The 25,114-nt window shown below is 46.2% G+C and overlaps 1 protein-coding gene across 2 annotated transcripts in view; it reads right to left on the bottom strand.

Annotated features, from left to right (window-relative positions):
* PLXNA4 (plexin A4) overlaps positions 1-25,114 on the bottom strand; it is a 470,690-nt gene that overhangs the window by 50,438 nt on the left and 395,138 nt on the right. For both annotated transcript variants that reach the window (XM_080393429.1, XM_080393430.1), the window contains exons 17-24: positions 22,884-22,977; positions 20,142-20,381; positions 19,157-19,303; positions 13,671-13,905; positions 13,116-13,258; positions 9,829-10,097; positions 6,407-6,473; positions 4,023-4,169 (exon numbers count right to left, since the gene is read on the bottom strand). In XM_080393429.1, coding sequence (XP_080249555.1) covers positions 4,023-4,169; positions 6,407-6,473; positions 9,829-10,097; positions 13,116-13,258; positions 13,671-13,905; positions 19,157-19,303; positions 20,142-20,381; positions 22,884-22,977 — 1,342 coding nt within the window. The remainder of the gene's footprint in view (positions 1-4,022; positions 4,170-6,406; positions 6,474-9,828; positions 10,098-13,115; positions 13,259-13,670; positions 13,906-19,156; positions 19,304-20,141; positions 20,382-22,883; positions 22,978-25,114) is intronic.

Genomic DNA, 25,114 nt, shown 5'->3' with positions numbered 1-25,114 from the left:
GGATTTGTGTTTATTGACCTTTTCTGATATCCTTGGGCTTTTTTCGCTTGCCAGCCCTTCCAGCCATGAGCTGTCTCTAAGTCTATACATACATTCAATGCTTAGCACAGCTAAGCCCTGATCTCCACTACAGATTACTGGCATTTAAATATTAAAGGCACAGTTTGTGATTACTCATATGGTCACCCTGGCTCTGAGTTCTCTGAGGTGATTGAGTGGTCTGCCTTGAGACCAAGACATCACTACAATTTCTGTCACAGGGACAGACATCTTTCTCTCCTTTCTAGATTGGGCTAAGGAAGGTTCTAGGGGGCAGGCATACAGCAAGGCTTGGCAGCAAAAAAAGAGAAGGACCCGAAAAAAAGCCGAGCATAGGAGAGCTTTCTGATACCTTAGTGGTGGCTTCCTCCTTGCTACCAAAATTCCCTGAAAAGCCTTAACTAAAGTCAGCTGGAAGTATCCTTACCCATCTGGAATATGTTGTCAGGAGAGATGATCCAATGAGGCTCTCAGCACTGGAGCCACTGAGGTGTGCAGAGACCACACAGAGCATGCCACTGCTCAAGATGTACTGGGCAGCTCCTGCCTGCCACCCCCAAGCACTAATGAGCCAATACTCTTGGCAGCTTCCAACACACGTCGAGGTCTTTGCTCCCCTGCATTATTTGTATCAACAGAAATGAAGCTGATGCAGGAGATGGATAGTCTCTCATCTCCCAGTGACAGCAGAGCAGTGGCAGTAGGGAATGAGGTTTTGCATTTGAACTCTTGTTTAGTGAATGGTTAAAAAATCATGGATTCTGGCAAAGGCAGATGGCAGTCAGCAGGGATGAGATCTTCCTGTCTCTCATAGATGGAATAATCTAGCTGGGTTTTTAATAACACTGCAGACCAGAGACGATGAGCACTGGCTGCTAGCGAAGACATTAACACAAGAGGGTGTTTCTCTGAGGTATACAGCTTGGGAGAAGGCCTACTGTTTAGCTGCAACACATTTATTCTAGCAAATCACATCTGTAACTAGCTTACTTTCTCCTGGACTGAAAAATCCCTTGTGAATACAGACATTGTTACAGACTGCAAAGACCCTGAGACACTGAGGGCTGCTGCCTTGGAGAACTGCAGGACATGGCAGACAGCAAATCTGAGCTATCTAGTTTGGACAAATCATACCAAAACAATCTAAATTTAGTTCATGAGGTGTGTATTATAAAATCAATAATTCCAAATGTCTGAATATGCTCCGTCTTCTTTTTTTCTCGCTGGATGAGTCAATTTCTCTGGATGTGCTTTTCACTCAAACTATATTTGAAACCATGTTTTAAAATAGTTGGTCTTGATTAATGAAGCCTAAAGAATAAATGCCTTTCAAAAGAACCCCCAGCCTTATCTTTCTGGAATAATGACAATAAAGAGCCTGTTTCAATGCATTCCACTGCTGGAATTGTTATTTAACTCAGTCAGGAAGTCATCTAGCACTCATGAAACGTGACCAACCCAATGAATTCTAGACACACACACTGCAAACTCACAGTGGTGACCAGGTGTGTTTGGTAGAAAGCAGGAGACATTGAGGGAATTCCTGTATTATGAATACTGAATCAGTTCTTTCTTTATTCCATTGCTATATATTTTTAATAAAATATGACGGACTGCTTAAGGAAGGCAGAAGAAGGACAAAATGAAACAGAAATAAAGAGAAACAGAAAGAAAGAACAATCCTATTCATAGTCTGCTTCTTCTTAATCTCCTTCACCAAAGCTGATCTCTGTAAATCTGCTGAGATTCCTATCGGGGTATATTTGTCTGCTCTTGAGATGTAAGAGGGAGAGCTGATTAACATCAAACGACACAAAGCGAATGGAGGAGAGCTTTGTTCAGGCTGATGTATAATTACTACCCTTTGCTGGCTGCTTTATATCAAGCCTAAAAGGATCGGAGGGATTTCCTTTGGTGAAAGTGATCACTGTGTCTGCATTTTTCTTCTTTTTGCTCATTCTCTCCATGTGAGATCGGGCCTTTGAATTACTAGACAACCACACGTAACAGAAAAGAACTACGCTGCTGATTTAATAAAAGTCACGTTTTTAATACACAAAACAAAATCGTAGTCTTATTTAAGAATAAAGTCTAGCCTCCCATCAGACTTGGATTCAATCAAAGCTCAGCTCTAGACTGTCTGTAGTTATTGAAGAAAAGCAGGCATTTCTAGCGTTAGCCCACCTGAGCTAAGATCTAAGACAGGTCAAGGAACTAACATCGACTGGACATAGCTCTCAAAGCTAGCTAAAGTTAAGTGAGATGTACATCCCTCAATTGAAGGCACAAATAAAATAATCTAAGTTCAGAGCATCTCAGCACCATTTCTGAGAACAAGAATATGAGAAATAAAGAAATTACAAGAATCTTTGAAGATTTAGACAGTTTTCTTCTTCCTGCAGAGACTTAGAAGCTCAGTGGATTTAGTGTATCCAGGAAAATGTGAAGGCCCACAAACACTTACATTAAGAAGAGATCTCTAATGCTCCTTAATTGATGTTCTTTAATTAGGTGGGGAAAGGATGTAATTTCAGAGTAGAAGCTAAAGCTGCACATTTGAAATTGCATTCTGGAACACGTTGCCCAGAGCAGCTGTGGCTGCCCCATCCCTGGCAGTGTCCAAAGCCAGGTTGGACGGGGGTTGGAGCAACCTGGTCTAGTGGAAGGTGTCCCTGCCCATGGCAGGGGGGGTGGGAGTTAAGTGGTCTTTAAGGTCTTTTCCAATGCAAACCATTCTGCGATTCTATGATCCTATGTCTTTCACTATGCAGACAATTACATTTTGAAGCAAATGACTCAGTGACAAGGATTAATTTTCTTTCCCTTGAAATCTTTAAATCAAGTTCATTTTTCTTTGACTTGTGCTTGCTCAAGAGGAATAGCTGCATTAGCTCTAGAGAACATATAATAGGTCCCTTCACTGTGTACCTCTAATACATTCCTTGATGCTGAAATCTTCATTGGAGAAACAGATTATTTTTCCCCCCCCTGGTATTATTCTAGAGAAGTTCCTTGCAATGTAGCCTCATAAAAACTGTTTTTACTGTCACTTGCATAAGGATATAGGCTTTGCACTGACTGATGCCCACAAGGTCTCAGACATCTCTGGGCTGGCCGTGCCCTGAGCTGGGTGTCCCTGGGATCACACGTGTCCCGCGGCCAAGGGGCTGGTGCCCACCTGCCTGAGCTCCGCGCTGGGGACACCCGGCACGGCCAAGGGCTGCCGCCCCGGGCAGGCGCTGCCCAGCAAACACCAGCCCTTGGTGTGCCCGGGCTGGGCGCTGGGCAGCTCTGCCCTGGTGCTGGGCACTGGGGAGAAGGGAGCGGGCGGTGGGGTGGCCACATACCCCCGGGGGTGCCGAGAGTGGGGAGGAAGAAACCCCACTGTGGGCATCATGCCCCTGCCAGGGGGTGACAACTTGCAGTGACAACCCCACCTTCCTAATGTAGGAAGACTATTACATTTGACTTACAACTCAGAGGGATGTTGGAAGGGTGGATGTCACTCCAGGGAAAAGGGTTAGATACTGGGAAGCATTTTGTCTAACAGAACAGAGTAAATTGCCCATATCTATTGTCTCCATGTTCACAGGCCTATTCATGATACAAGGTTCATGCTTGTCTTCCAATGCTCCTGGACCTCAGCTAATCCAAGGAATGGTAAAGGATTGGCACTGTCAGCCTACCCAGCTATAAGTGCAGATGCTTTCAGAGAACAGGCAAGGCCTTTGGGGAGCTGAAGATGCTCTGGGCACAATGGAATTAACTTGGAAGCAGCTGTCTCTGCAGATCTGCTTTGTAAGCAGATGCTGCAGCTATCAACCTTGCTGTGTTAGGGGATGCATCAGGGGTTACCCTGCTAGGTTGCAAGAAAGAATTGTCCCAGAGGGTCACCATGCCCATCACTGGCTTCTTTTCTCTAAATCCACTTTTTCTAGAAGAGGCTGGACAAGCCCATAGGAAGGTGTCCTCAGAGCACTCACCAGTGTCTTGTAATCAATCTGCTGTCGGATAAGCTTGTCCTCACTCAGTGAGTACCGGGCCTCCCCAGTGATCGAGTCGATGGGACCCTTTTCCATCTGCTGCTTGATGGCACAGAAAAGGGAGAAGAGAGGTTCGCCAGCACACTCCTGCAGGGGTGACAGACAACCATGAGGTGAAACAGGAGGAGCAGAGGTGAGAACCCAACCTACACAGCATCTCAATAACTGCCACGATTTGCCACCCCCAACCACTCAAGACAAATGCATCAGTGGGAATCAGTTTATTCCATACATCCTAGGAAGAGAGGTGACTCTCCACTTCCACAGAGTACAACCAGCCCTCTTGAATGTCCTCTCATGGGACAGAGGTGCCGGTGCTCCCTGGCAATGCTGGGGCTAGCAAAGCCTTGTAGGAGCTGTTCAAGTGATGGCCACCAGGCCAGAGCTTTGCACTGGAGCAGGTGGTGGGTTGGGTCCCAGAGGAAGACAGGTCTGAAAGGGAGATGGGCTGCTGATGCCCCATCCTGGGTGTCTGGTCAGAGTCAGCAGTCCCCCTGACCCCTCTCATTCTGGAGGCAAATAGGGCTGCTCAAAAAGAAGCCCCTCCATGATCCAGGGGAGGTGAGCCCCTGGATCTGTATGGTTGCATCAGTGATGTCAGATGTGTGGAGCCCAGCACAGAAGAGCAACAAGCAGCCCACAGGCAGGGCCAGCAAAGCACACTTCTCCCTAATTTCTCATTCCCATCATTCGTACTCCCTGCACTCATATTCCCACACTTTTCCTAGCCTCTCCTCCCTTGCTGCACTCCCTCTGCACATTTGCTGTCATGCACTCTTCCTCAGGCTTCTTCTATTGGCTCCCTTCCCCTTCATCCCTCCATCCTTCCTCCCCTCCTCCCCACCTTGCCCTCTCTTTCAGTGTGTCCAAACTCAACGAGCGAGGTCATTTTCCTCTGGTGTAGATCCCAGCAAAAACAAGTTAATAATCTGAAGCAAAGTGGCCCCTTTCTCAGTTCCTACACCTGTCTCCCACTTAATTAGCTTATCTGCCAGCAGCATATTGCTTCTGTGTGCCTGTCTCTTGCCCTTATCAGGCCTCTGTTCAGGCTAAGGCAAGAAGACAAGTAGCTGAGTGGGGTGAAAAAAAGCCTATTATAAAAGCAGTTCTTTAGGGAGTCACCTCCTTATATCCTTTCCTTTCAGCTGAAAGCAGGAATCTGATACTGAAGTCACAGAAATTACCTTCCAGGGACCTTCAGAACTTTCCCATGTGTTCATCCTTGGACTGGTTGCACCTGGGAAAGGCTCAGGGGAATGGGACTGATTTATAAAGCCTTGAATTGCCAGGCAGAGGATGGCCATGCTGTCCAAACGGGGCTGTAAGGTCCAAGGATATCTAGCAACAGCACTGGGAATGAGGGAGATGCAGAGCCCAGCTCTTGCCAAAAAGGCTGGCTCCAAGTCTGGTGCCTGCACAATCAGCGTGCTTGAGTTCAGTGTGTATCCCACGGGGAAACTGCCATCACCCAGCATTCAGCGGCAGGTCTCAAAGGCTGGAAGACTGTTTTTCACTACACACCACCACAAGGAGACCCCCCAGGAAGAACGAAAGGGCTTCAAGGGGTGTCTCAAGTCCTTTCACTCTTTTGCTGATGGTGTCCTGCAAAGCCAGTGCTACCTCCCCCTCCCACTGGCATACAAAGCAGCAGCAGCCTCAGCCCATACTGGGCTCTGGATGGAGCAGTCAGGTTGACATGGGGTGTTGTGTCCAGCCCTCTGTACTTAGATCACACATGGCCTTGCCCAGGGCAGGCTTGAGACAGCCTAATGCCAAGAAATGCTTGGGCTCAGGCCTAAATTAAACCAAGCAGGGTTATGGTTACAGTGTGTGTAAAGCAGGTAAGTATGAAGAAGACACTGGGTATGATGGAGGCACTGGGCCTCAGCACTGTTCTGCAGTTCTAGTCACTGTCTCTGTTCTGTTCTTCAGAACTCAGCAGTTCTGAACTGGGTGGGAGGAGATCTCCAACCACTGTGCATTGAAAATATGGGTCACCACGTAACGGAGATCTGAGCCTGCTAATAAAAGGAGAGCATTTTCAATGTAGGTCTCCAACAAGCTCTGAAATCATTCACGTTTCAGCACTGACCCTCAGATTTCACCTCTGTACAGGAGTAAGACTGACAGGCTGCCTCTCTAACAAAGTGTCCTTCTTTGTTCTCCCTGGATCAGGAAGCAGTCCCTCTCCCATCAGGCAGTGAGCCTCCTTCAGAGAAAAAAATCCTTTTCCTTTATACCCGTGAAGTTTTTGCCCCAACTAAACCTCACCAACAAGAAATGTATTAAAGCAGCTGTTCATCCAGGCATGCTGCTCCTCTTACCTTGAGGAACTTGTACAGAAGGAAGGTGAACCAGTTGGTGAGCATCTTCTCAGCCACAGACTCTGTCCTAAAATCAGCCAAGGAGAAAAAATAAATTGGAAATTAATTAGTCATGCTGGTCATATCAAAGGGCTAGTCAAAGATTGGCTTTGTCCATCTTACTGCCCAGATCTTGGAGCCCTGTGGAAAGTCTGGCATGACACCATCAGGATTAAGCGCATCCTAGGTTCTCTGCTTTCGCTTTGCATGTAGGAAACCTGCAGGCAAATCCTTACTGCCCTGTTGATATCCCTGTGACTAGGGAAGTCCCTGTATGTCTGTTTCCCAGTTTCTCCATCAGTAAAAGTGAGATGACAACGTTTGATGGAACCTTCTCAGAGGAGCTCAGGGAGGATAAAACCGTCAGATATGAGGAGCTGAGAGTTAGGCTGTATGACAAGCAGGCTATATAAATACTGAAGGCAGACAGCTCTAAATCACCAGAGAATAGTTATCTGGCTCTGACTATCTCCCTGGCATTTGGGAGTGATTATAGTCTTCAATGTGTCAATGTGGTGCATTCACAGAACCCATCCTCTTGCCCTTGAACACTCTGTTCTCAATCAAACAAAAGTCCATCTCGAGTCTTCAGGGTGAGCTTCTCCTACAGAAGGACTGACTAAGACCTGTAAGCGTGTTGCGGGCACCAGGAGCACAGGATAAACCTGTGTTGGTTCCAGTACATGCACTGGTGTTGATCAAGAAGAAAGCAAGACTCCCTGCCTGGATGAATCACAGTCAGTCTTCCTTCTGGCTATCACCAAAGCCATGCAGGGGTTCTTGCTTAGGGCTGCAACTTTCCTTTTAGGTTCCCTTCAACATAAAGTTAATCTTGCTTCTTTTGGAGCGTGACACTTGCAAGAGGAAGGGTTTGCATTGTTGGAGCTATATGCATGGAACCAACCAACAACCTTGCCTGAAAGCAGTGCCCTGTTACACCAACACAAAGCAAGCGACAGTCCCTTCCCTAGCTAAATGCAGTTCATCTTTAGCCTGGTTTCCACAGAGATTCTTCTGTTCTTGTGGGCAAATCCTCACTTAAATAGTGGGGATGGTGCAGGGAGGAATGATAACAGGGGTTTTCTGTCACTCCTCTTTTCTTGCTTGCAACCAGAGAAAGGTGATACAGTCCCAGTTTGCTACCAGATTAATGCTGTGTTTCCTCTGCTTGCAGTGATCACCACTCTGTCTCTGCCTAGAGACTGCCTCCATCCAAACCAGCCTGTTTGCCCTGTATTTCCCTCGGTCAGTGTCACCTAGCTGCTGTCCTCCATGGGTCATGTTGCGATATCAGTTCCAGCAATACTCGTGCTTATCTTGGTCTGAGCTTCTCTCAGGGAATATCAGCCAGAAGAGTGCTCTTTCTGACGCTCCCTGGTGTGACACCTGGAACCCATGGCATGGTGCAAACAGCATTACCATGAAAGAAAAGAACTGAAATGCCATTGTGGTGCTGCTCTCTGCCCTGACAACCTTGATCGCTTTGAGGCTGCAGGTGTCTTGTGGGACAAACACTGGACACAGGTGAGGTGGGAAGATAATTCAGGCCAGCTCCTTCCTCCTGCCAAATACCCCCAAAACCAACATTGCAGAAAGTGTTTGAAGATTCCCTTCCTTCTGCAGACTCACAGGGAGAGAGGGGAAGCATCAAGTTGACTCCACCTGCTTCAAATAATTGTCTGAGGACCTCACACCAACATCTGACCCAAGGCATTGAGCTATTCACATGTTCATCAGGACACTGTCCTGATGCTGCTCAGTGCAGGACCTCCATCTCGGAGCATAAACTCAGAGCGTTAAAAAAACACAAAAAGTCAGAAAAAAGTCAGAGATGTCTCTAACTTCTCCTTGTGTTTTCAGAGCTTGGAACAGTGGAAGTGCCTTCTTTGTTCACAGACTCTCTTTCCAAGGGCCATATTTCATTTCCAAAAAAGAGGACTAGAATTAGAAAAGAGCTGGAAGAAGGAAAAAGAGGAAAGTTGGGATGCTCAGGCCAAGACAGGAATGGAAAAGCAGGGAAGATAAAAGAGATGGAGAAAGGGGAAGCAGAAGGAGAAAATGAAGGGAGGAGACAGTTGGAGGGAGGCAGTGCCATTCAGCATCAGAGGAGAAGCACAAAGAAGCCTGGGGACAGCGGAAGCGAGGTCACCAGCCAGGCTGTAGGGCTTGAATCACATCGGGGAGTCAACTGACACCAAAGCAAAGTCCAACCTCTGCCCCTGGCATTGCTGCCTTGAATGCCAGGGAGTGCCTTCTGCTCCATAGTGGGCAGACAAAAAGCCTCCCTGCAGGCACCACAGATCTCTTCCCTGCCCAAGCCATCTATTGTAATCAGCTGAGGACTCCTCAAAGTTGCCTTTCAGCAGTGGCAAAGGCCATTCATCTCCAGAAGTCTCCACTGATTTCACTCAGGGTCCTTGAATCAGAAGGGATGGTTCAGACTCTGAAAAGGAGATGAATGTGATCCTAAAGGGAGAAGAGGCAGCATTTCCCTAGGCAGGGAAAGCACATTAATGACAGAGCAGCAGATTTCTATACCGAGGGTTCCCATGGAACTATGGAGTGTAGACCTTAGACCTGGCCAAGAAGCACTAATCCAAACTTGTGCCCTGTATGAAACCTGTTCTGTTGTCCTGCTCAGCTCTTCTACTGTCTTCAACAAGCTCCCAGCACCATTGCTTAGGGAAAGACAGGCAATGCAGCTGCACAAAACTCTCCAGGTATCCATAGTTCACTCATGAACAAGAAACAAAGCAGGGCAGTCCACATCCCAGGCAGGAGACATCAGCAACTGACTGACTTATTCACCAGGGACATAATACAGCCTCTTCCTTGTGGTACAGGTCCTACAACTGCAACTGGAGATTTCAGGTCAAAAGGAAACATAAGCATAAACAAGCATCTCAAGCACACGAGGAGACCAAAATAAGGACGGAGAAGCATGGGCTCTTCCTGCCCTTACAAAGCTTTATGGAAGATCCATATTAAAATCCAGAGGTAGTTTTGTTCTGTAGCTTTTAATCATTGACTACATTTTTGTTAGGGAGGAGATGGAGCAAGATCTATAGACACACTCGCTCAAAAGCGAGGAAGAGGAGAGTCCTCGAAGAGGAGGCATGCTCTGTCAGGAAGTCTGAAATGAGCTGGGAACTAGAAAGGGAGAGCGATTCAATCCTCATTCAACCCTGTCTGCCTTATTTAACCCTCTTGACAAACAGCTTCATGGCATATAGGGTCCCCTGAGCTGCGGCTGTGTACCATCCTGATTTCACACCCTGCTGCACAAACAAAAATTTGCCCCTTTCCTCCAGATGACCAGCATGCTTATGTTAGTGGGGCTCAGGCTGCCCAGGCCAGCTCACTCCAGCCCCAGGCACCCTTACCTCCGGAGCAGCAGCTTGGGGTGGTTCTTGCTCTCCAGATTTTTGTCTATGAGGTCAGCCAAGAGCTGTTTGAGGACATCAGTAGCGTACTCCAGCTTACTTTGCAGCACTGTCATGATCAGTGAGGCCACATTACCACGGTCCCGCATGGAGAAGCTGCGCTGGGACTCCAGCGTGCGGATGAAGGACAGCAGGAAAACCTTGTTGTTGATGAGCTGGGCAAAGAGCTTCAAGCCTTTCTCCACTCGTTCCTGCCTATAACCAGGGACCTGCACAAGAAGAAAGGAAATTTATACCTTTCCCTCACTATCTGCTGTCAGACCTCCCTGAATTGGTCACACCCCCTTTGCTACCTCTCTGCTCTCATCCCTCCAGCTCCTCTCCCTCCTCCAAATACACTTTAACATCAAGAAGAAGTCAGTACTGAGACAGGGAAAAGCTGCTTCAAACAGCAGAAACAATAAAAAAAAAAAAAAAAAAAAGAACTTGCATCTAGCAGGCAAGTGAATCCTTCCTTCTGTATCACAGGATAGTCCTGTAAAAAGGAAGAGAGTCCATACATACACCATCTAATGATTAGGAAGCCTGAGACATCTCCTAGCCACAGTCAGATTATTCTTGTCCAGTCCTGTCTTTTCCTCTCTTAACAGTACATCAAAACTAGATTGCTAGTGCCTAGATGTGGTACCATACCATGTTATATTTTTATTGTGGTCAAAGTGAAGTCTCACTCTAGCTTTACCTAAAACCTCTTTTTTATCCCTGAAAAAAGCCTGCTTACAGAGATTCGGGGTTCAGCTTTAAGAAGCTATGACAGGCAGCAAGAAAGTGAATGGGGAAAAGAGCCTGGGGTCAGGTTTTGAGTAGGTGAAGAGATGCAGTGAGGCAGTGGCTGAGTTGGTGGTCATGCAGCTGGGCCTTGGTTTGAAGAACTAGGTATATGAAGGTGTGTGAGGACACCCTGAGTTGGGATGTCTCTTGGAGATCCCACTGCAGTAGGACCCCTGTGCTTGGGAGCTGAGATAGTTTAGAGACAGAAAGGTTGATAAGTCTGTAATATATTTCTCAGCTGTGGAAGGCTGGTGAAGTAGTTTTTCTATAGAACAATTCAGGACATCAACACTGGACCCCAGGCTCCACAGTCTACAGCAGGCTTTACCATTTCCCATCCTTCTGGCTACAGCAAAAATGGAGCCTAAACAGAAAACCCCAAACTCATTCCTTCATGTTGCCAAAGCTGTTCTAGCCCTTGAAAAAGCTTTCCTGAAAGCTAGAGGATCTCAACATAGAGCAACATGTGTCGCTGTGGGATGTATGTATTAATAACCAACCGGATTTGGCACTTTAATCCAAAACAAGTTGGCATGCTTAAACAACCAAGTAATGCAAGGGCCCTTAAAAAGTCATTACTTTTTCATTCTGGAAATTAAAGCTCTTAACTCTTTTTGTATACAGCAAATAAATTACTTAGTAAATAGCTTGAGACAACCAACCACTACCACCCATCCCACGAATAATTATTTTTAACTCACTTGCTTGAACATTTAATATTGTCTATCCCCGGGTTATTATGGAGAATTAAAAAAAAAAAAAAAAAAAAAAAACAAAAAAACAACCAACCAAACAAAAAAAAACCAAGAAAAGTATTTTGTACTGCATCTGGAAGCAGTTAATTGGCAAATGAGCTGGAAATAAGTAAGACCGCTCACTGAGGGATCTATGCTGGGGCCTTTTGCCATAAATAGCAACTCCTTCTAGGTGCTACAGAGGAGGGAGCAGAATGGGAGCTGCCTTCCTGATATGTTGGTATCCAAAGATGTTGACACTGAAAGAGCTGTTGAAGCTTTAAAAAGGATTAAGGGGGGGAAAAATAGTTGAAGGAAATGAAAGGAAGACAAGATCAAAGGTGGCTGATTGAAACATTAGCTCTGTGTCTCTCTGTATGTATCTACACATGGGAGCATCCATGCTAAAACCTCTGTAGGGGTCAGGTGCTATTTTGTGGTCAGCTGGCTGAGGTTAATGAATATAGGGATTGAAATTGGCTGTGGGTATAACGAAAGTGTTTGTGTGTGCGTATACGTATGTGAGGGAGAGATTCATCACCCCTCACCTCTTGTGCTTATTTGTTGTGAGCCCCTCTTCCTGAGGGAAAGCAGCTCGAAGCCACTCTGCCTGCACCCCAAAGGCAAATATACACAGTAGTCAATGTGTAACAGCCTCCTACCCAATCCCACAAGTCCTCCTTGGGCTTTTTCATGGTTCTCTCCATACGGTTTGATGAATTTTGCCTCTCCTGAAGGGAAGGAGTAAAGACAAGCAGGCCCCTCTGATTACGCAGCCAGCCAAGCATGGTATCGCCTGCGCCAGCTCTTGGTCCTCCTTTCTGCCAACTAGCCCCAGTCGTGGCCTCCAGCAATCTCACCAGCCCACGCCAGAGCCTCTCTGAAGCTCAGAGCTTGCCAAAGACCTTGCAGAGAACTCAGGCAATGACCCTCTGGCCCTGGCCATGGTGTACCCCTGCTTCTCTGGCCCAGGTACCCCTGGAGCACAGCCTGTCATCTGCCAAAGCCTGAAGCAGTTTTGCAGCATGGGAAGACCTCACCCGGGGTCCCATCAAATTCCTCATCACCAGTGAGGCAATGCAGGCTGAGTGTAGACCTCAGCAGTGCCAGGCCATGTCTCACTGTTCTCCCACTGCTGTGGTCCAGGGAGTTCAGGTGGAGGAGACAGATGTGGACAGGGTATGGGCAGGCTGATGCTGTGGTTTTCTGACCTCACTGCCAACCACAGGGCACAGCAAAGGCGAACCTTCTTCAGCAACAGCAGGTTATTTCTATAGGTGTTGCCACAAAAAAAAAGGCCTCTAGGTAGTATAAGTGTCATTCAAAGCTGGAGTGACACAGGCAAGTGCGCTGCTCTGCCATATAACTTTTTTTCCTGGCCCCTGCACAGCAGGAACTTTCAAATCCAGCCTAAAAAAAAAACCACAAAAACCCAGCAGGATGAAGACCACAAAGAAACTTAATGCAGTTGCAGTAGACCTAATGCACACAGATCTATGAGGCTCTTCCAAACAGGTGAATGGTCAAACAGAATTTAATATTTAAGATAGCAGAAATCATCTTCCCTTTTCAACCTGGATTTTCAGTGAGGTGCTCTCACACCCCTGGCAGGATACAGCATTGTAAGCCATCACATCCCCACCACTGGCATAACATCTCTTGCATACAGGAGAGAACAGGGAGGCATGAGAGAAGCCAAAGCAGGAGGTGTTGATTTCTTACCTCCAGATCCCTCAGGACTGGATGATCTTCAATGCCAGGGAAAAGCACCCTCATGGTGTAGGTTCGGTAGTCAAGGAAAGGGATCCCTGCTCCATCCAGATCGCTTGTCAGCTCGTGAATATCTGTCTGTAGCTCTGCAAAGGCTGACACAAAAAAGGAACGACTCATGCAGCCATGACAGTACATGTCTCCCTCACCATGATGGGGAAGGCCCTCAGACCCACAGGAATGAGATTAAAGTAAAATTGGAGAAGAAATACATGGAGAGGAAGAAGAAGGTGGACAAGAGCAGTCCCACCTTTTCTATAACATAGCCTTTCCCCAGGGACATGTGCCAAGTTTCTCCCTGAACAGCGAGTTAGCAAATGCAGTTAGGGCAGGGTGGAGGAAGGCTGGGCTCAGGTAAAATAGGCAGTCAGATTATGTCCAGGCTTGAGCCATACCCACAGGGCTCAACGCTCCTTTTGTTCGTGATATTTTGGCTCAAGGCTTTGTGGCTGGATGCCTCTCTTCTACTAACACTGACACAGTGTCAGCTTTCCTTCCTCATCCTACCTTCTTTGCACTCCAGTGCCACCCTGGACTCCAGGTTGTCCATCTGCATCTGCAGACGTTTGAGAGTGAGGTCGCTTTCTCTGGATTTGCGCTTGTACGCAATCAACACAGCCACAATGAAGATGATGAGCAGGCCACCGGCCACCGCAATGCTGACAATAGCTGGCAAGCTGAGAGGGCTGTCTGGAGAGATATAGACCATCCCTGGGGAGAACTCCATTCCTCCTACACGAGCCTAGAGGGAAGGCAGGGAAGAGTTACACCGAAACTGTAAAACAAGCAGGAAAACAGAGGAACTCCATCATCTCCCTAACTAAGGCTGAATGAAGACCTCCCCTTGTCTCCCAGGCTAAATGGATCATGAAGTACTTGGACAGAGAACAGCTTAAAATTGCCTGAAATGTCATATAGAAGCACCTCTGTAGACAGAGTGGCCATGAACCCAACTAATAAAGGACTTGTGATGAAGCAAATCTCACCAATTCCAATGTCCTGGCTACATATCAGTTTGGGCTTCATTCTGGGTTTTCCATTCCCTGTCCTGAACAGCTATGTTGTGCTGGACTGTCCTGGTGACACTTATTCCCAAAATGCACACAGGACGCTCAGCTCATGCTTGTGGTTTGATGGGTCCTAACCTCACAATGGCACAAGGGACATCTGACCCAGACAGCTAGCACAGAAGCAGTCAGTGCAGCGAGAATGCAGAAATCAGAGTCACAATTTGCTTTTGACTCTTCAACCAGGGAAAACTGTATCTGGAACCCACTGGGACAGGAAAAAAAAAAAAAAAACAAACACAAAACCCACTGAGCCTGAACCTTTACAGCCCCTCTCCTAGCCACACATTGGCAGGGTGGCTGTAGATGCTCACCAGTGGGACAGGGAGAGAAATACAGCTCTCTGCTCTCCACGCACTCCCAGAGGTTCCCAGGGCTGCTGCTAGCCTCTGGAACAAGCTGCTGTGTGAAGACCTTGCTTTTAACAGCCAGAAAGAAACTGTGCAATCGGCACTGCTTGAAGGCCAACAAAATGCTCTGTTGAAGCAAGTCTGTCAGGAACCCAGTTTTACAATGCGAACGCTGCTCCCAACAGTAATGCCACAGGGTAATGCTTGCTTAAGGCTACTACAAGGTTGTTCAAAGCTGTTTGTAGAGTAGAAAAAGTTTGAGTGGCAGGGGGAAAAGCACTGCTGACTAGCCTGAAGTATAAAAAGAGGCTTTGAGGAGTGTGCAGTCTTAGGGGAGCACTGGTTATAGATCAACACAAAGCTAGGAAGATGCCATGCAAAGAGCTTGAAGGATCGTGACTTGGCAGTGAGCCCCATCACTCCTGCCAGCTGACCTTTGTCGCAGGGAGGCACAGCAGGCCTTGTACAAAGAGCAAAATCTTGCTGCTGGGCAAAGGTGCAGTCAAGACCTCAGGACTACGTGCTGTTCCCTCCCACTGCAATTGGACACATTGCAGCATGTACCTGAACCTTTTTCTTCCTTCTTTATGAGGAGCTCTCCCTTATCATTTCCAGATCCCACAGCATCCCAGCCTGGCATGTGAAAACACCCTCCGCATCCCAGCCTGGTGGCTAGCTGTCTCCTCCGTCCCACTGGCTCTCAGTTACTCAGTCTGCCTCCAGCCCGCCTGCACATGCATCAGTCCCAGGCCTCAGCACAGTCACCCACTTGGGCTTCCTCTCTAGGCTCCAGGAGGAAGAAACTGGCCTGAGGAGGAAGGATTAACTAGCAGGAGAGACTACGAAGCAGAGAGTCATGAATTAATGAAAAGTTTTCCAGCTGCTTTTGCTCCTCACTACTACAAGCTTTGCAGGCGACATGAATCTGTGTGACCCCGCAACCTCCTAGAAATTATTCTGGCCCCAGTTACAGCCTCTGAGATGTCTGGTTTGCTCTAGCAGCAGCAGTAGCCTGTTCCTCAGTGGGTCCTGGCCAAAGCCACCTAGCTGTAACCCTTATGTCTTGGACAGGACAAAAGTGAATGTCTGGAAAGATCTAATTACTATCCACAAGATCCCCTCATGGCATTTGTGGATGGGCTTTAGAAAGATAACAATGTCTGCAATGAGAAACAGAATCAAACCTAAGCTCATCGGACCAGGCAGTAGAGTTTCAAGATGACCGCTCCTGTACCATGACATTGATGATTTGTAGAGCATCTTCAGTGGCCAAGGAAAAACCTAGCACTCATTTAAGTTGAGGATGCAGCAGTAACTAGCTTTCCCATCTGTTTCAAGATGCAAGGCCCGACTCACCTATAAGGCCTGCGCAGGGCAGAGGTTTCCTGTTGGTATGTGGCATGCTCAACTGGGAAGACAAACTGCCAAACTGACACGCTAATCTCTGCACTGGAAGCTGTCGCCTTTTGCCCTAGACCACTGTCCCAAATCCTCCCAGCAAAATTTGCTCACCAGTTTGCACAATTTCCTTCTTGTCACAGTGGATCAATAAACAGATTTGTCACTTTTCATTTTTTGTTTCCGACAGTGGCCCTTTTCCCCCAAGCCCTGTAGTCAGATAAGTTCATTCAGGGAGTATCAGACTAGAATCAAAAAACCCCATCCCAATCCCCAGTGCAGGTCTGTCCTCAAAGCTTGCCGAACAGCCTGTCTCCATGGGTGGGAGTCTTCTCACCAAACATTGGACATGCACATCTAAGTTAGACATTACAGCATGCTTTCAGAGTCAATACAGAGAAAAAGCACTTTTAGAATGTGATTTATGCGAGCAGCTTTTGACACCTCCTTTGACATTAGGATGAGACGTTTTATTCAGTGGAAGTTCCCATTTCTCTCCATTAACTATAAGGAGATCTAGACTCATAGAGGTAGGTGTCTAACAAAGTTAACCCCAGTACATTCCTCTCTAAAAGCTGTTTCAGCACTGCGAAGGTCTCACAGTCCATGAATAAAACTGCCATGATGTGAGGGAATCTGTCACTTGAAGAAGAAAGCCTGCAAGGCTGCAGTATTATTGTGAACATTTGAAAGAAAAATAAGCAAATATGTAGATACAGCCTTACTTTATCTCCTGGGCCACTGAGTGTTTTATAAGTGCTATTTATACCTTCCAGAAGACTGCACATGAGCCCTCCATCTTATCAAACAAAGTTTGGCCACCTGCTAGGCCTATTAATCCTGAATTTGTTCTAAATGGCACTATGGCAGAGCTCAGTTTTGTCCAGCAAAGTCTTAGGGGTCAGCAGTTCAGGAGTTCCCGTTGAGCACAACTTGACTGTGGCAGTGTCTATCCTAGTGGAAGTTTGCCCTGGCCAAATGTAAGTGTCTACCTTAGGATGAGATCAACTGTGCCCTGAACTTCAGTTGCTGTATTTGACCATCTCTCCATTCACTATATAAAGAGTCCAGTGTGACGTTCCATACGTAAGTGCCTACATTAGATACCAGCAACCCTTCAAAAGTACTCCGCTTCTTCATTGTAGACCTTCCCCAAGATACTCATGTATCTTTCTCATGTCTCTTTGATTTCCTTGAGACAGAGCTTGCCTCTGAATTTTATTTAGTCAATCTTTTTTAACCATTGCTCAGGCCTTTTAGTTCTTTTCTACTTTTTCAATTATTTAACTCGGTCGTACAAAAAAAAGATAGCTGAGCTAAATCAAAAATCTGTTGACATTAATGTCACTGTTCCTTCTCTTAGAAATAATATCAGTTTGCAATGGTTGATTCACTCCCATGGTCCCCTCTCAGATCTAGGCCACCTCACTGTGCAAGAAAGGGTTTGCTCAGCGATTTACTCAAGGTCACACAGTAAATTGTTGGCAGAAACAGGAGGAGGACCTAGGAGAGATACCTGTCAATTTTCCTGACCATCAAAGTGACACTCATGTGAATCATGGGGATACATTTTGTACCAACCTGAGCAACAGAGATGCCATGCCATGCTGGAGAAGGCATTTCCCAGCCCAGCTCTTCCCCTGTAAAGTTTCAGCTGCAAAGCCCATCCTTGAGCACTGGTCTCCATCACAGGTGACCTGTATTTGGTTCCCAGCCCAGATGCTGCCAAAGCCTTGCCCCAGTGTTAGCAGTTGAACGAGAAATCTGTAACTTGCCCCTATTACTGATGCTCATTAACAGGCTTCAATGTGATCATCTTCCTTGGCTTCCAGCAGTATCTCTTGTTTGATCAAGATCCTCAAAAAGGGATTATTTTTTTTCTCTATGGCTTCACTTAAGCTGTCCCAAGCTGCAGGAGCAGGGGAGTCTTTCCAGTTAGTAAGACCTGAGCAGATATTCGTCCTCCCTGATCCCCAGAGGTTGATTATTGCTCACCTGACGTTGAGTTTTCTCTCTCTAGGATTGGCTTTGTCCATCTCTGACTAACCATATGTTTAATTATATTCATGAAAACGACATGGAACATATATTGTCTAGTTCAAAAGCTTTCGTATTCACACAGAGAAAATCTCTCACTTCATTATTACTCCTCTTGGATTGTCTTTAAGTGCTTTACAATGAATCAAGAGCCATGCTGTATTTGCATGGCTGAAAAGGGTTATTACCTCTATTTTCCAGATGACAAACTTTGGCACAGAGAATTTAAGCAGCCAGTGTCAGGCGTCCCAGCAGGAGTCACAAACAAGACCCAAAATGGTCACCATAAACTATTTTCTAAAAGTTCCCAGAAAATTCTCTTTTTAAAGAGCCATGCAGTGTGTCTCCATCAACCTTTATGAGTCTCATTGCATTGAAATAAATAAATATGTGACAGATACAAGTTTGGGAGGGCAGCAGAGAGGTGGAGAAAAGTTGATATGTCTGGTGTCAGTTGTCAGATTTTGTTGTATTTCCACCCACAGCTCAGTACAACTGCAATGAGTTTGCTGATGTGCTGCTTATCAAGCAACAGCATTGAGGAATGCAAACTGCTGAGAAGAGAGTAAAAATGGAGTAAATAAATCAATAGTGAGAGGAAGAGAAGCTCTCTCTGATGTAATCACTGAGTCCATTTTTCACAGATCCCAGGAAGGATATGCAGGATTTTTGGATTCTTGGATTTTTGCCTAAGTTCAGTCCAAAGTCCAGTCATACTATTGCCCATATCCTGCATTTCTTTTCTCCTGCATAAAGGTGAATTTTACCCACCAGTATGTTAGTAATTGCTAGTGACTGTGCTAAATTTAACTAAGTATGTCATGGAGGGAATATAATATATATATGAACTCATATAAGCATCTAGTGTTCATACAGCCCATACAAAAACAGAAGAGGGGCAAACTTCCCTAAAGGGTTTTGATAATGAAAAGTTTCTCAGTGTCCATTAAGATCTCCTGGTTACTCTTGTACTTCTCCAAATTACTCTTGGTGGGGATATTATGACAAGAAGAGGCCCTGAAGTTTATGGGATCTATGGAAAGCAAATGGTGATACAAACTCCTCGGAGATGTCTACCAGCTCTTGAGCACTGGTATGCCCTCCCACAGGGAGGACAGGCTAAAGTTCAAGCACCACTTACCATCACCTTGTGCCGTCCAATGAGGTTTGGGGACTCACACAGTAGCTGCACATCTGATACGGTCACTGCACAGGGCTTCTCACCAACCAAAACTGTGTAATTCAGTTTGGCATTCCCTCCTGCCACTGGTGGGATCAGGTTCTTGCCCTGGATAGAAAGAAATATCACACACACACACACCAAAAAAGCCCACCATCAGAAAAGTATTCACCTTCCAGCTCTAGTTTGTTCTTTTGACATGAGTATTAACATTGCGCTTGACATTTGTGGTTCGTCATTTGCTAACACAGAGAGGAAAAGCCAATTTAGAAAGTCATGCAGAGGACAGCATGGATGGCTACAGACTGTAATCTGTCAAAACAGCCTGTCCTGCTCTCCTCTCTCTCTGAAACTAAATGAGAAACGTTACATATAAGTCTTGAACAAACAGGCCCTCACAAAAAGTGTTCAGACAAGACAGACCCCTTTGTAACCACGTAAGGAGGTATTCTGCAGGCACAACCATTTCTTTGCGTATGCACCACGTACAAGCGCTGATATAGAAATGCTCAACCATAAAATTCTTTCTCTCTATTGCTGTCCAGATTACAGAAATGACAAAGGACTGGTGTAAGATTTAAACAGGGGTGAAAGGAAGGTCTTGAAAACCCAAGAAAGACATAAACCTGGATATTTATCTACCAGACTTGTTGCAGTAGCAGAAAACATTCTTCTCTGGTGGAGGGCAGCGGGTACAAATTTAAGCTGCATACAGGTAGCTACAGCAGGCGTTTATATTTTTTAGTTATGGCTATTGGCAGATGCTGAGCAGTGACTGGTGTTTGCAGATGATGACTCTGATGTGATGCAATATGGTAGGTGCAATAAATGAAGGAAATTTCTAGGATGCAATTAGGATGCCACTTGTGGGGTGCTGGCAGACACAGAGAGGCAACAGGCAGCATGTGTTTGTCCTTCCTCACCCAGTCCTTGGCCTCCATCTCACCTTCAGTATGATGGGACTTCCCGGCTTCAGCTCCAGGATCCCTGAGGGATTGAAAACCTCAAAGATAGGGTTTGGGTAGTAGGTGAAGTTGGTTTTGTTGAGGATCAGCAGGGATTGCACGTTGTCAAGAATGAAGCCAAACTCCTCTGGACGCTCAGCAAGCTCAGAATGGTGATTGGGGTCAACAGCCAGTGCTGGAGCCTGGCAGGTCATCTCCGTGCTGTTCTGCACCTCACAGTTCTGGAGAAAGAAAACAAACAGAGGGAGTGTTTATGGAAAGTGCCTCCAGCCATCCTGGTGGACAGATACCTCTCAGTGAAATGTTAGCCTACCTGCTCCTGGAGGACAGGGAGGAGCAGACCTCCTTGGTTATCATGAGACAGGCTGGTGCTCCACTGGTTCAAAACATACCCACCACCCATCATGCAATCAAGTATGGAAAGGGATTAGGAAAACTTTTCTGGGGTGGGTGTGTGGAGCAGTTTGCACTGCACTTGGGCATCCTGTGCTTCTTCCCTGAGGGAGCTCAGCCTGTGGGGTTGCCAGTGTTGACATCTTCCCTTAAACTCATTTCTTTCTGGAAATATAAAGTCTTCCTGGTTGTTTTTTTTTTTTGTTTGGTGGTTGTTTTTTGTTTTTGTTTTTTTTTGACAACAGAGACTAATCAAAGGCTTACTATCACCCTAAAATTAGCTCTCATACTCTTGGGGATCACTCCACAAGTATATGTGCAGCGCAGGCTCAGTTGTGCCCAAGATTCCTGTTTGAACATCAGGTTACCTGAAATGAAGCCCAGGAAGCTGGAGAGGCGCAGATAATGAGGTAGGTCCCAGGAAACCCTAAAGTGTGTTTCCAACCCTGCCAAAGACCTGCTTTTTCCTGTATTTGAGAAACAGGTTATAGCTTGTGAAAGGCATTTTACCCTGACTACCACTTTAAACAATGCAGAATTGGACGCCTGCTTGTCCTTTAGGATCTGAGTCTTCATTTTTCTATATCGTGGTTGCTAGCACGCTGCATCCCAGTCTCACCAGGAATCAACAGGCTCTGTAGGAAAACAGCGCCAGCCCCATGGGATCCCAGCTGTGCCTGATCTGAGAATCTTCTCCAAACTAGTCTGATACCTACAGCACTGAGAGCATGCTCATTATCACAGCTAGCATAGCTCAGATGCTAATATGTCTTTGGTTTAAATCAATAGATAAGCAACTTGGACCAGACAGTTTTGTATTGGAAAGTCAGTCAGTCAGGTGTTTTTTGCCGTAACAGCTCTTACAAGGAAGAAAAGGCACCAGAGTAATTCCCAGTGCAAAACTGATGGGCAATTCCGCATGGAGGTGTGTGAGATGAAGAATAGGCTTCATCACCTGCACAATGGCATGATTGTTTGAGACCACTGTGTCAGGCAAGATCTGGAGTCTGGCTGGAAGAATAAGATGAAGTCATGCAGGCTTCTAATTCTGCAGGAAAGCTAAAGTAGTGTTTGTGCTGTACCAGGAAATAGAACACATTACCAAAACATTCCTATGAATATGCATAATCAGTTGGACCAGGGTTTCCCCAGAGTTCATGACAGACTGGAAAACTGCTAGTCAAGTTTCAGCATCCAGAAACCAATCTCACTGGTATTTCCTGAATCTGATGGGGCATGAGAGGTGACAAAATTGCTTTGGATTTGGTTTTATGAAGGGAGATATTAGTTCATGGCAGAGCTGGGACAAGACCAAAATTTAGGTCTCTCAATTTGTAAACTGCAGATGCAAATGAATCTACCCCATATTTTCCTGCATTTTCTTTTTGGATCTACCACAATTTCACCATTGTTCATGTGGCAGTACATTATTTTAATGTCCACAAAGTCCTTTGAGAACCTTTTGTGGAAAGCATATAGACTACTCTAAATCCAAGAAAAGAAGAGGACCTGGACTTTCTGCCCCCACCCCAACTGGTCCCTCTGTGTTTTGGGGTTTTTTATTTTTGATCCCTCTTCTTCTGGGATGCTCTTTCACAGTTGGTCCCAGGAAATACCCATACACAGCCAACTACTTTTCAGATGCTGTTGCATGGCCCCTTCCTCCAACCTTACTGTACGTACCAGCAAGTGCTACCTGCTCCTGAGTTTCCTAATTGCATGTCCTACACTCACACCTTTTACAGTTCTACCTGGAGCTGCTCAGCAGCTACTGGCAATTGGCCCCTTCCAGGTGAATTGTCCTCCCCTTCCTTGGTAAAGCTCTACTGGCCTCCACAGGCTGACTTCCGATTCTTCAGTGATCACTAAGAGTTGAACTAAGTTACAAATCTAGCTGGTTAAACCTGGAGACACTTGCAGGATCCCAAAAAAGGCCAGGGAGTGGACACAGTAGTACCAAAAAGCATTATTCACAGTCCCTTCCAGTTCCAGCACACTGATCTAAAAACCTGAATTTGGGTCTAGTTATGCACAGGCATGGCTGGTAAGCAATGCAGGTTATACAACAGCCAAGAGAGGACGGGTATCCTTGAGCCAACAGAAGAAATAAGCTCAGCAAGGACCAGGAAATGTATGGCCCACCATTAACACCTCTCTTTTCTCTCTTTGGTCCAGTGCTCTTTCATGGAGAAAGGATGGTGTAATCCTTCTGAAAGCAAGTCATACTCTCTGTTCTGGATGCAATTGGAGATTTCAACCTCCAGAGCTGTTATCCAGCCCCTCTCACCACCTTGGACATGTCCGCTCTCCAGCTCAGCAGGCATACTCACATTGACGTGTTCCTTTCCACCGTGCTTTGCCCGGATCTGAGGGTTTTGGATGAGGTCTAGATGAGTTCCCCACACTGCAATGGGTGTGTTGCCACTAGAGGAGAAGAAATGGAAGAAATGCATAAATGCAGCTAATAGGTATCAGAACTGATTGCACCAGCAATGGGTGATCTGTATTTCTAAATGTTTAGTGTGAAGTATCTGACCACATCTCACAGTCACATAGGAAGGGAAGGAAAAACAAAACCAAAACAAACAAACAAAAAAACCCTAATAGTAATTTTTCATCCATTCATAAGGGGAGAAATAAGTAAAACCACATACTTGCTAAAACTGTCACATCAAGCAGCACCTAGGTGTTTTTCATTGTTAGGACTCAGAAATCCTAAGCTTTGGTAATGAGGATAAGAGTTGGAAATTTAACAAGGACTCTTCATAATGGTTCGCAGATTATATCTCTTATATCACTTAAGGAAGGGACCCCAAAAAATCTTCATAAATACTATCCTGCGCAGGCAGCTCTTGAGGATTCAGTGCTGCCTTGGTTGAGGGCTGTATCTTTAACATCTTGCATGTTAAACCTGCTATAAAAATATCACCCTGAATAAGAGAATATCACCTCAGTGAATACACTTCAGTGCTGACAGGGCACCCGGTCCTGCAGCATCTAGAAGGAACAAGAGTCAAAATCTCCACCCCTGGAGTACATAAGGCATTTGCTTGGTTTCCATTTGGTGACCCAGGCGAATAAGCTCTACCACGTGTGTTAGATCCAACACATAACAGAAAAGAGATTTCCAGTCACTGTGTCCCTTTGCTCAGATGAGGACTGGTTTCCTGAGAAAGCCGATTCATACAAGCCACAGCCATGCATCTGGTAGATTTTCTCACTTCTGTAACAACTCTCTCAGCCCAGCGTAAGATGGCAGGATGTAGGCAGAGCCCTTCCCATTCCCTGCAATCACTGTCAGCAGAAGGAAACAGCTTTCAGAAACACCCTCCTTTCCCTTCCCTTGCCTCGTCTGGCTGCAGCCAGCAGTTCTGTTTGTGGGACTTGGGGGAACAGAGGGGAGGGAGGAAGGAAACTGCAAAGGAGCATTCCCAGGCTTCAGCAGGAGCTAGCGCCTGGGTTGGCTTTGAACACAGCATCAAGGAGAAGGGTGCACCACAGGCAGCTTCAGCCATCCCAAATTGAAACAGCATTGCTCTACCAGGGTGAGCTCTCCCTTACAGCACTGCGGTGGAGGCAGAATGATGCAAGGGCTGCAGGGAGAAGAGTTACCCAAGAAAGTAAAACCTTCAGGGCTCACACGTCCAGGGCAGGATGGGGAAATGTCATCAGTGGACAGCCCCATCTCTGAGAGTTTCCCAGGCTAAGGAGTGCTCTCATTGACTTCAGCACCTGCCTCCATAACTCCCTTTGGAAACCGTCCAGGCTGCTATTTATTTCCTTAGTGGGATTTAAATCAGTGGGATTGGGAAAAGAAAGCTCAGGCTCCCTTTCTGCCTCCACATAAACCTCGGCATACATGAAAAGTTAAACAAGTACATTATAAATGACAAAACACCAGAAAACAAACACACCGAGAGGAAGAATCCCATATTGGACAAGAGATCTCCCCCATTTCTGACCTCTGTTTTCCATTTTCCTCATTTATCTTCTATTATTAATCAGATGGGGCAGGTAGGAATGAATGCAAATGCATCTCTGCATGAGAGTATAGCTGGTAGGTTCCAGTGAGCTGGTCACAGCTAACTGGGACTGTGCTTCAGCCCCTCTAGTCGTGCCCACACCGATAAACCAAATGGCCAGGACAGCAGCTCAAACACTGGCTGGTGACCGTAGATGCTGATAAGCTATTAGTGGTACCCCGGGCAATGCCTGGTCGTGGTTCAAGGGATAGCAAGGACCAAGGAGCTCTCCCAACAAGCAGGATAGATTGTGTTTGCTGAAGACACAACATCACTCCCAAACCCTCTGTGGCTTGCAAATCAAGCAAATAGATGAAGCTAACCTGCCTTTGAAAGAAGAAAGACCAAAGTACATATGAGGGCTATGCATGCTCATGCTTCAGGACTAAAATATAGATCTGGATTAAGTATTCACTAGCTTAAACACAGCCTACTGTCCCAAAAGCCTGTAAATTTGAAGACTTGAGACATGAGTTCTGCCAAAAACCTTGTCACAACCATATCTTTTGGCAGGTGCTGTTGTGACAGTTTTCAGAAAG

The sequence above is a fragment of the Falco punctatus genome (genome assembly GCF_963210335.1).
Source record: "Falco punctatus genome assembly, chromosome: 6".
NCBI classification, from domain to species: domain Eukaryota; kingdom Metazoa; phylum Chordata; class Aves; order Falconiformes; family Falconidae; genus Falco; species Falco punctatus.
This window is presented reverse-complemented; position numbering and strand designations above follow the sequence as displayed.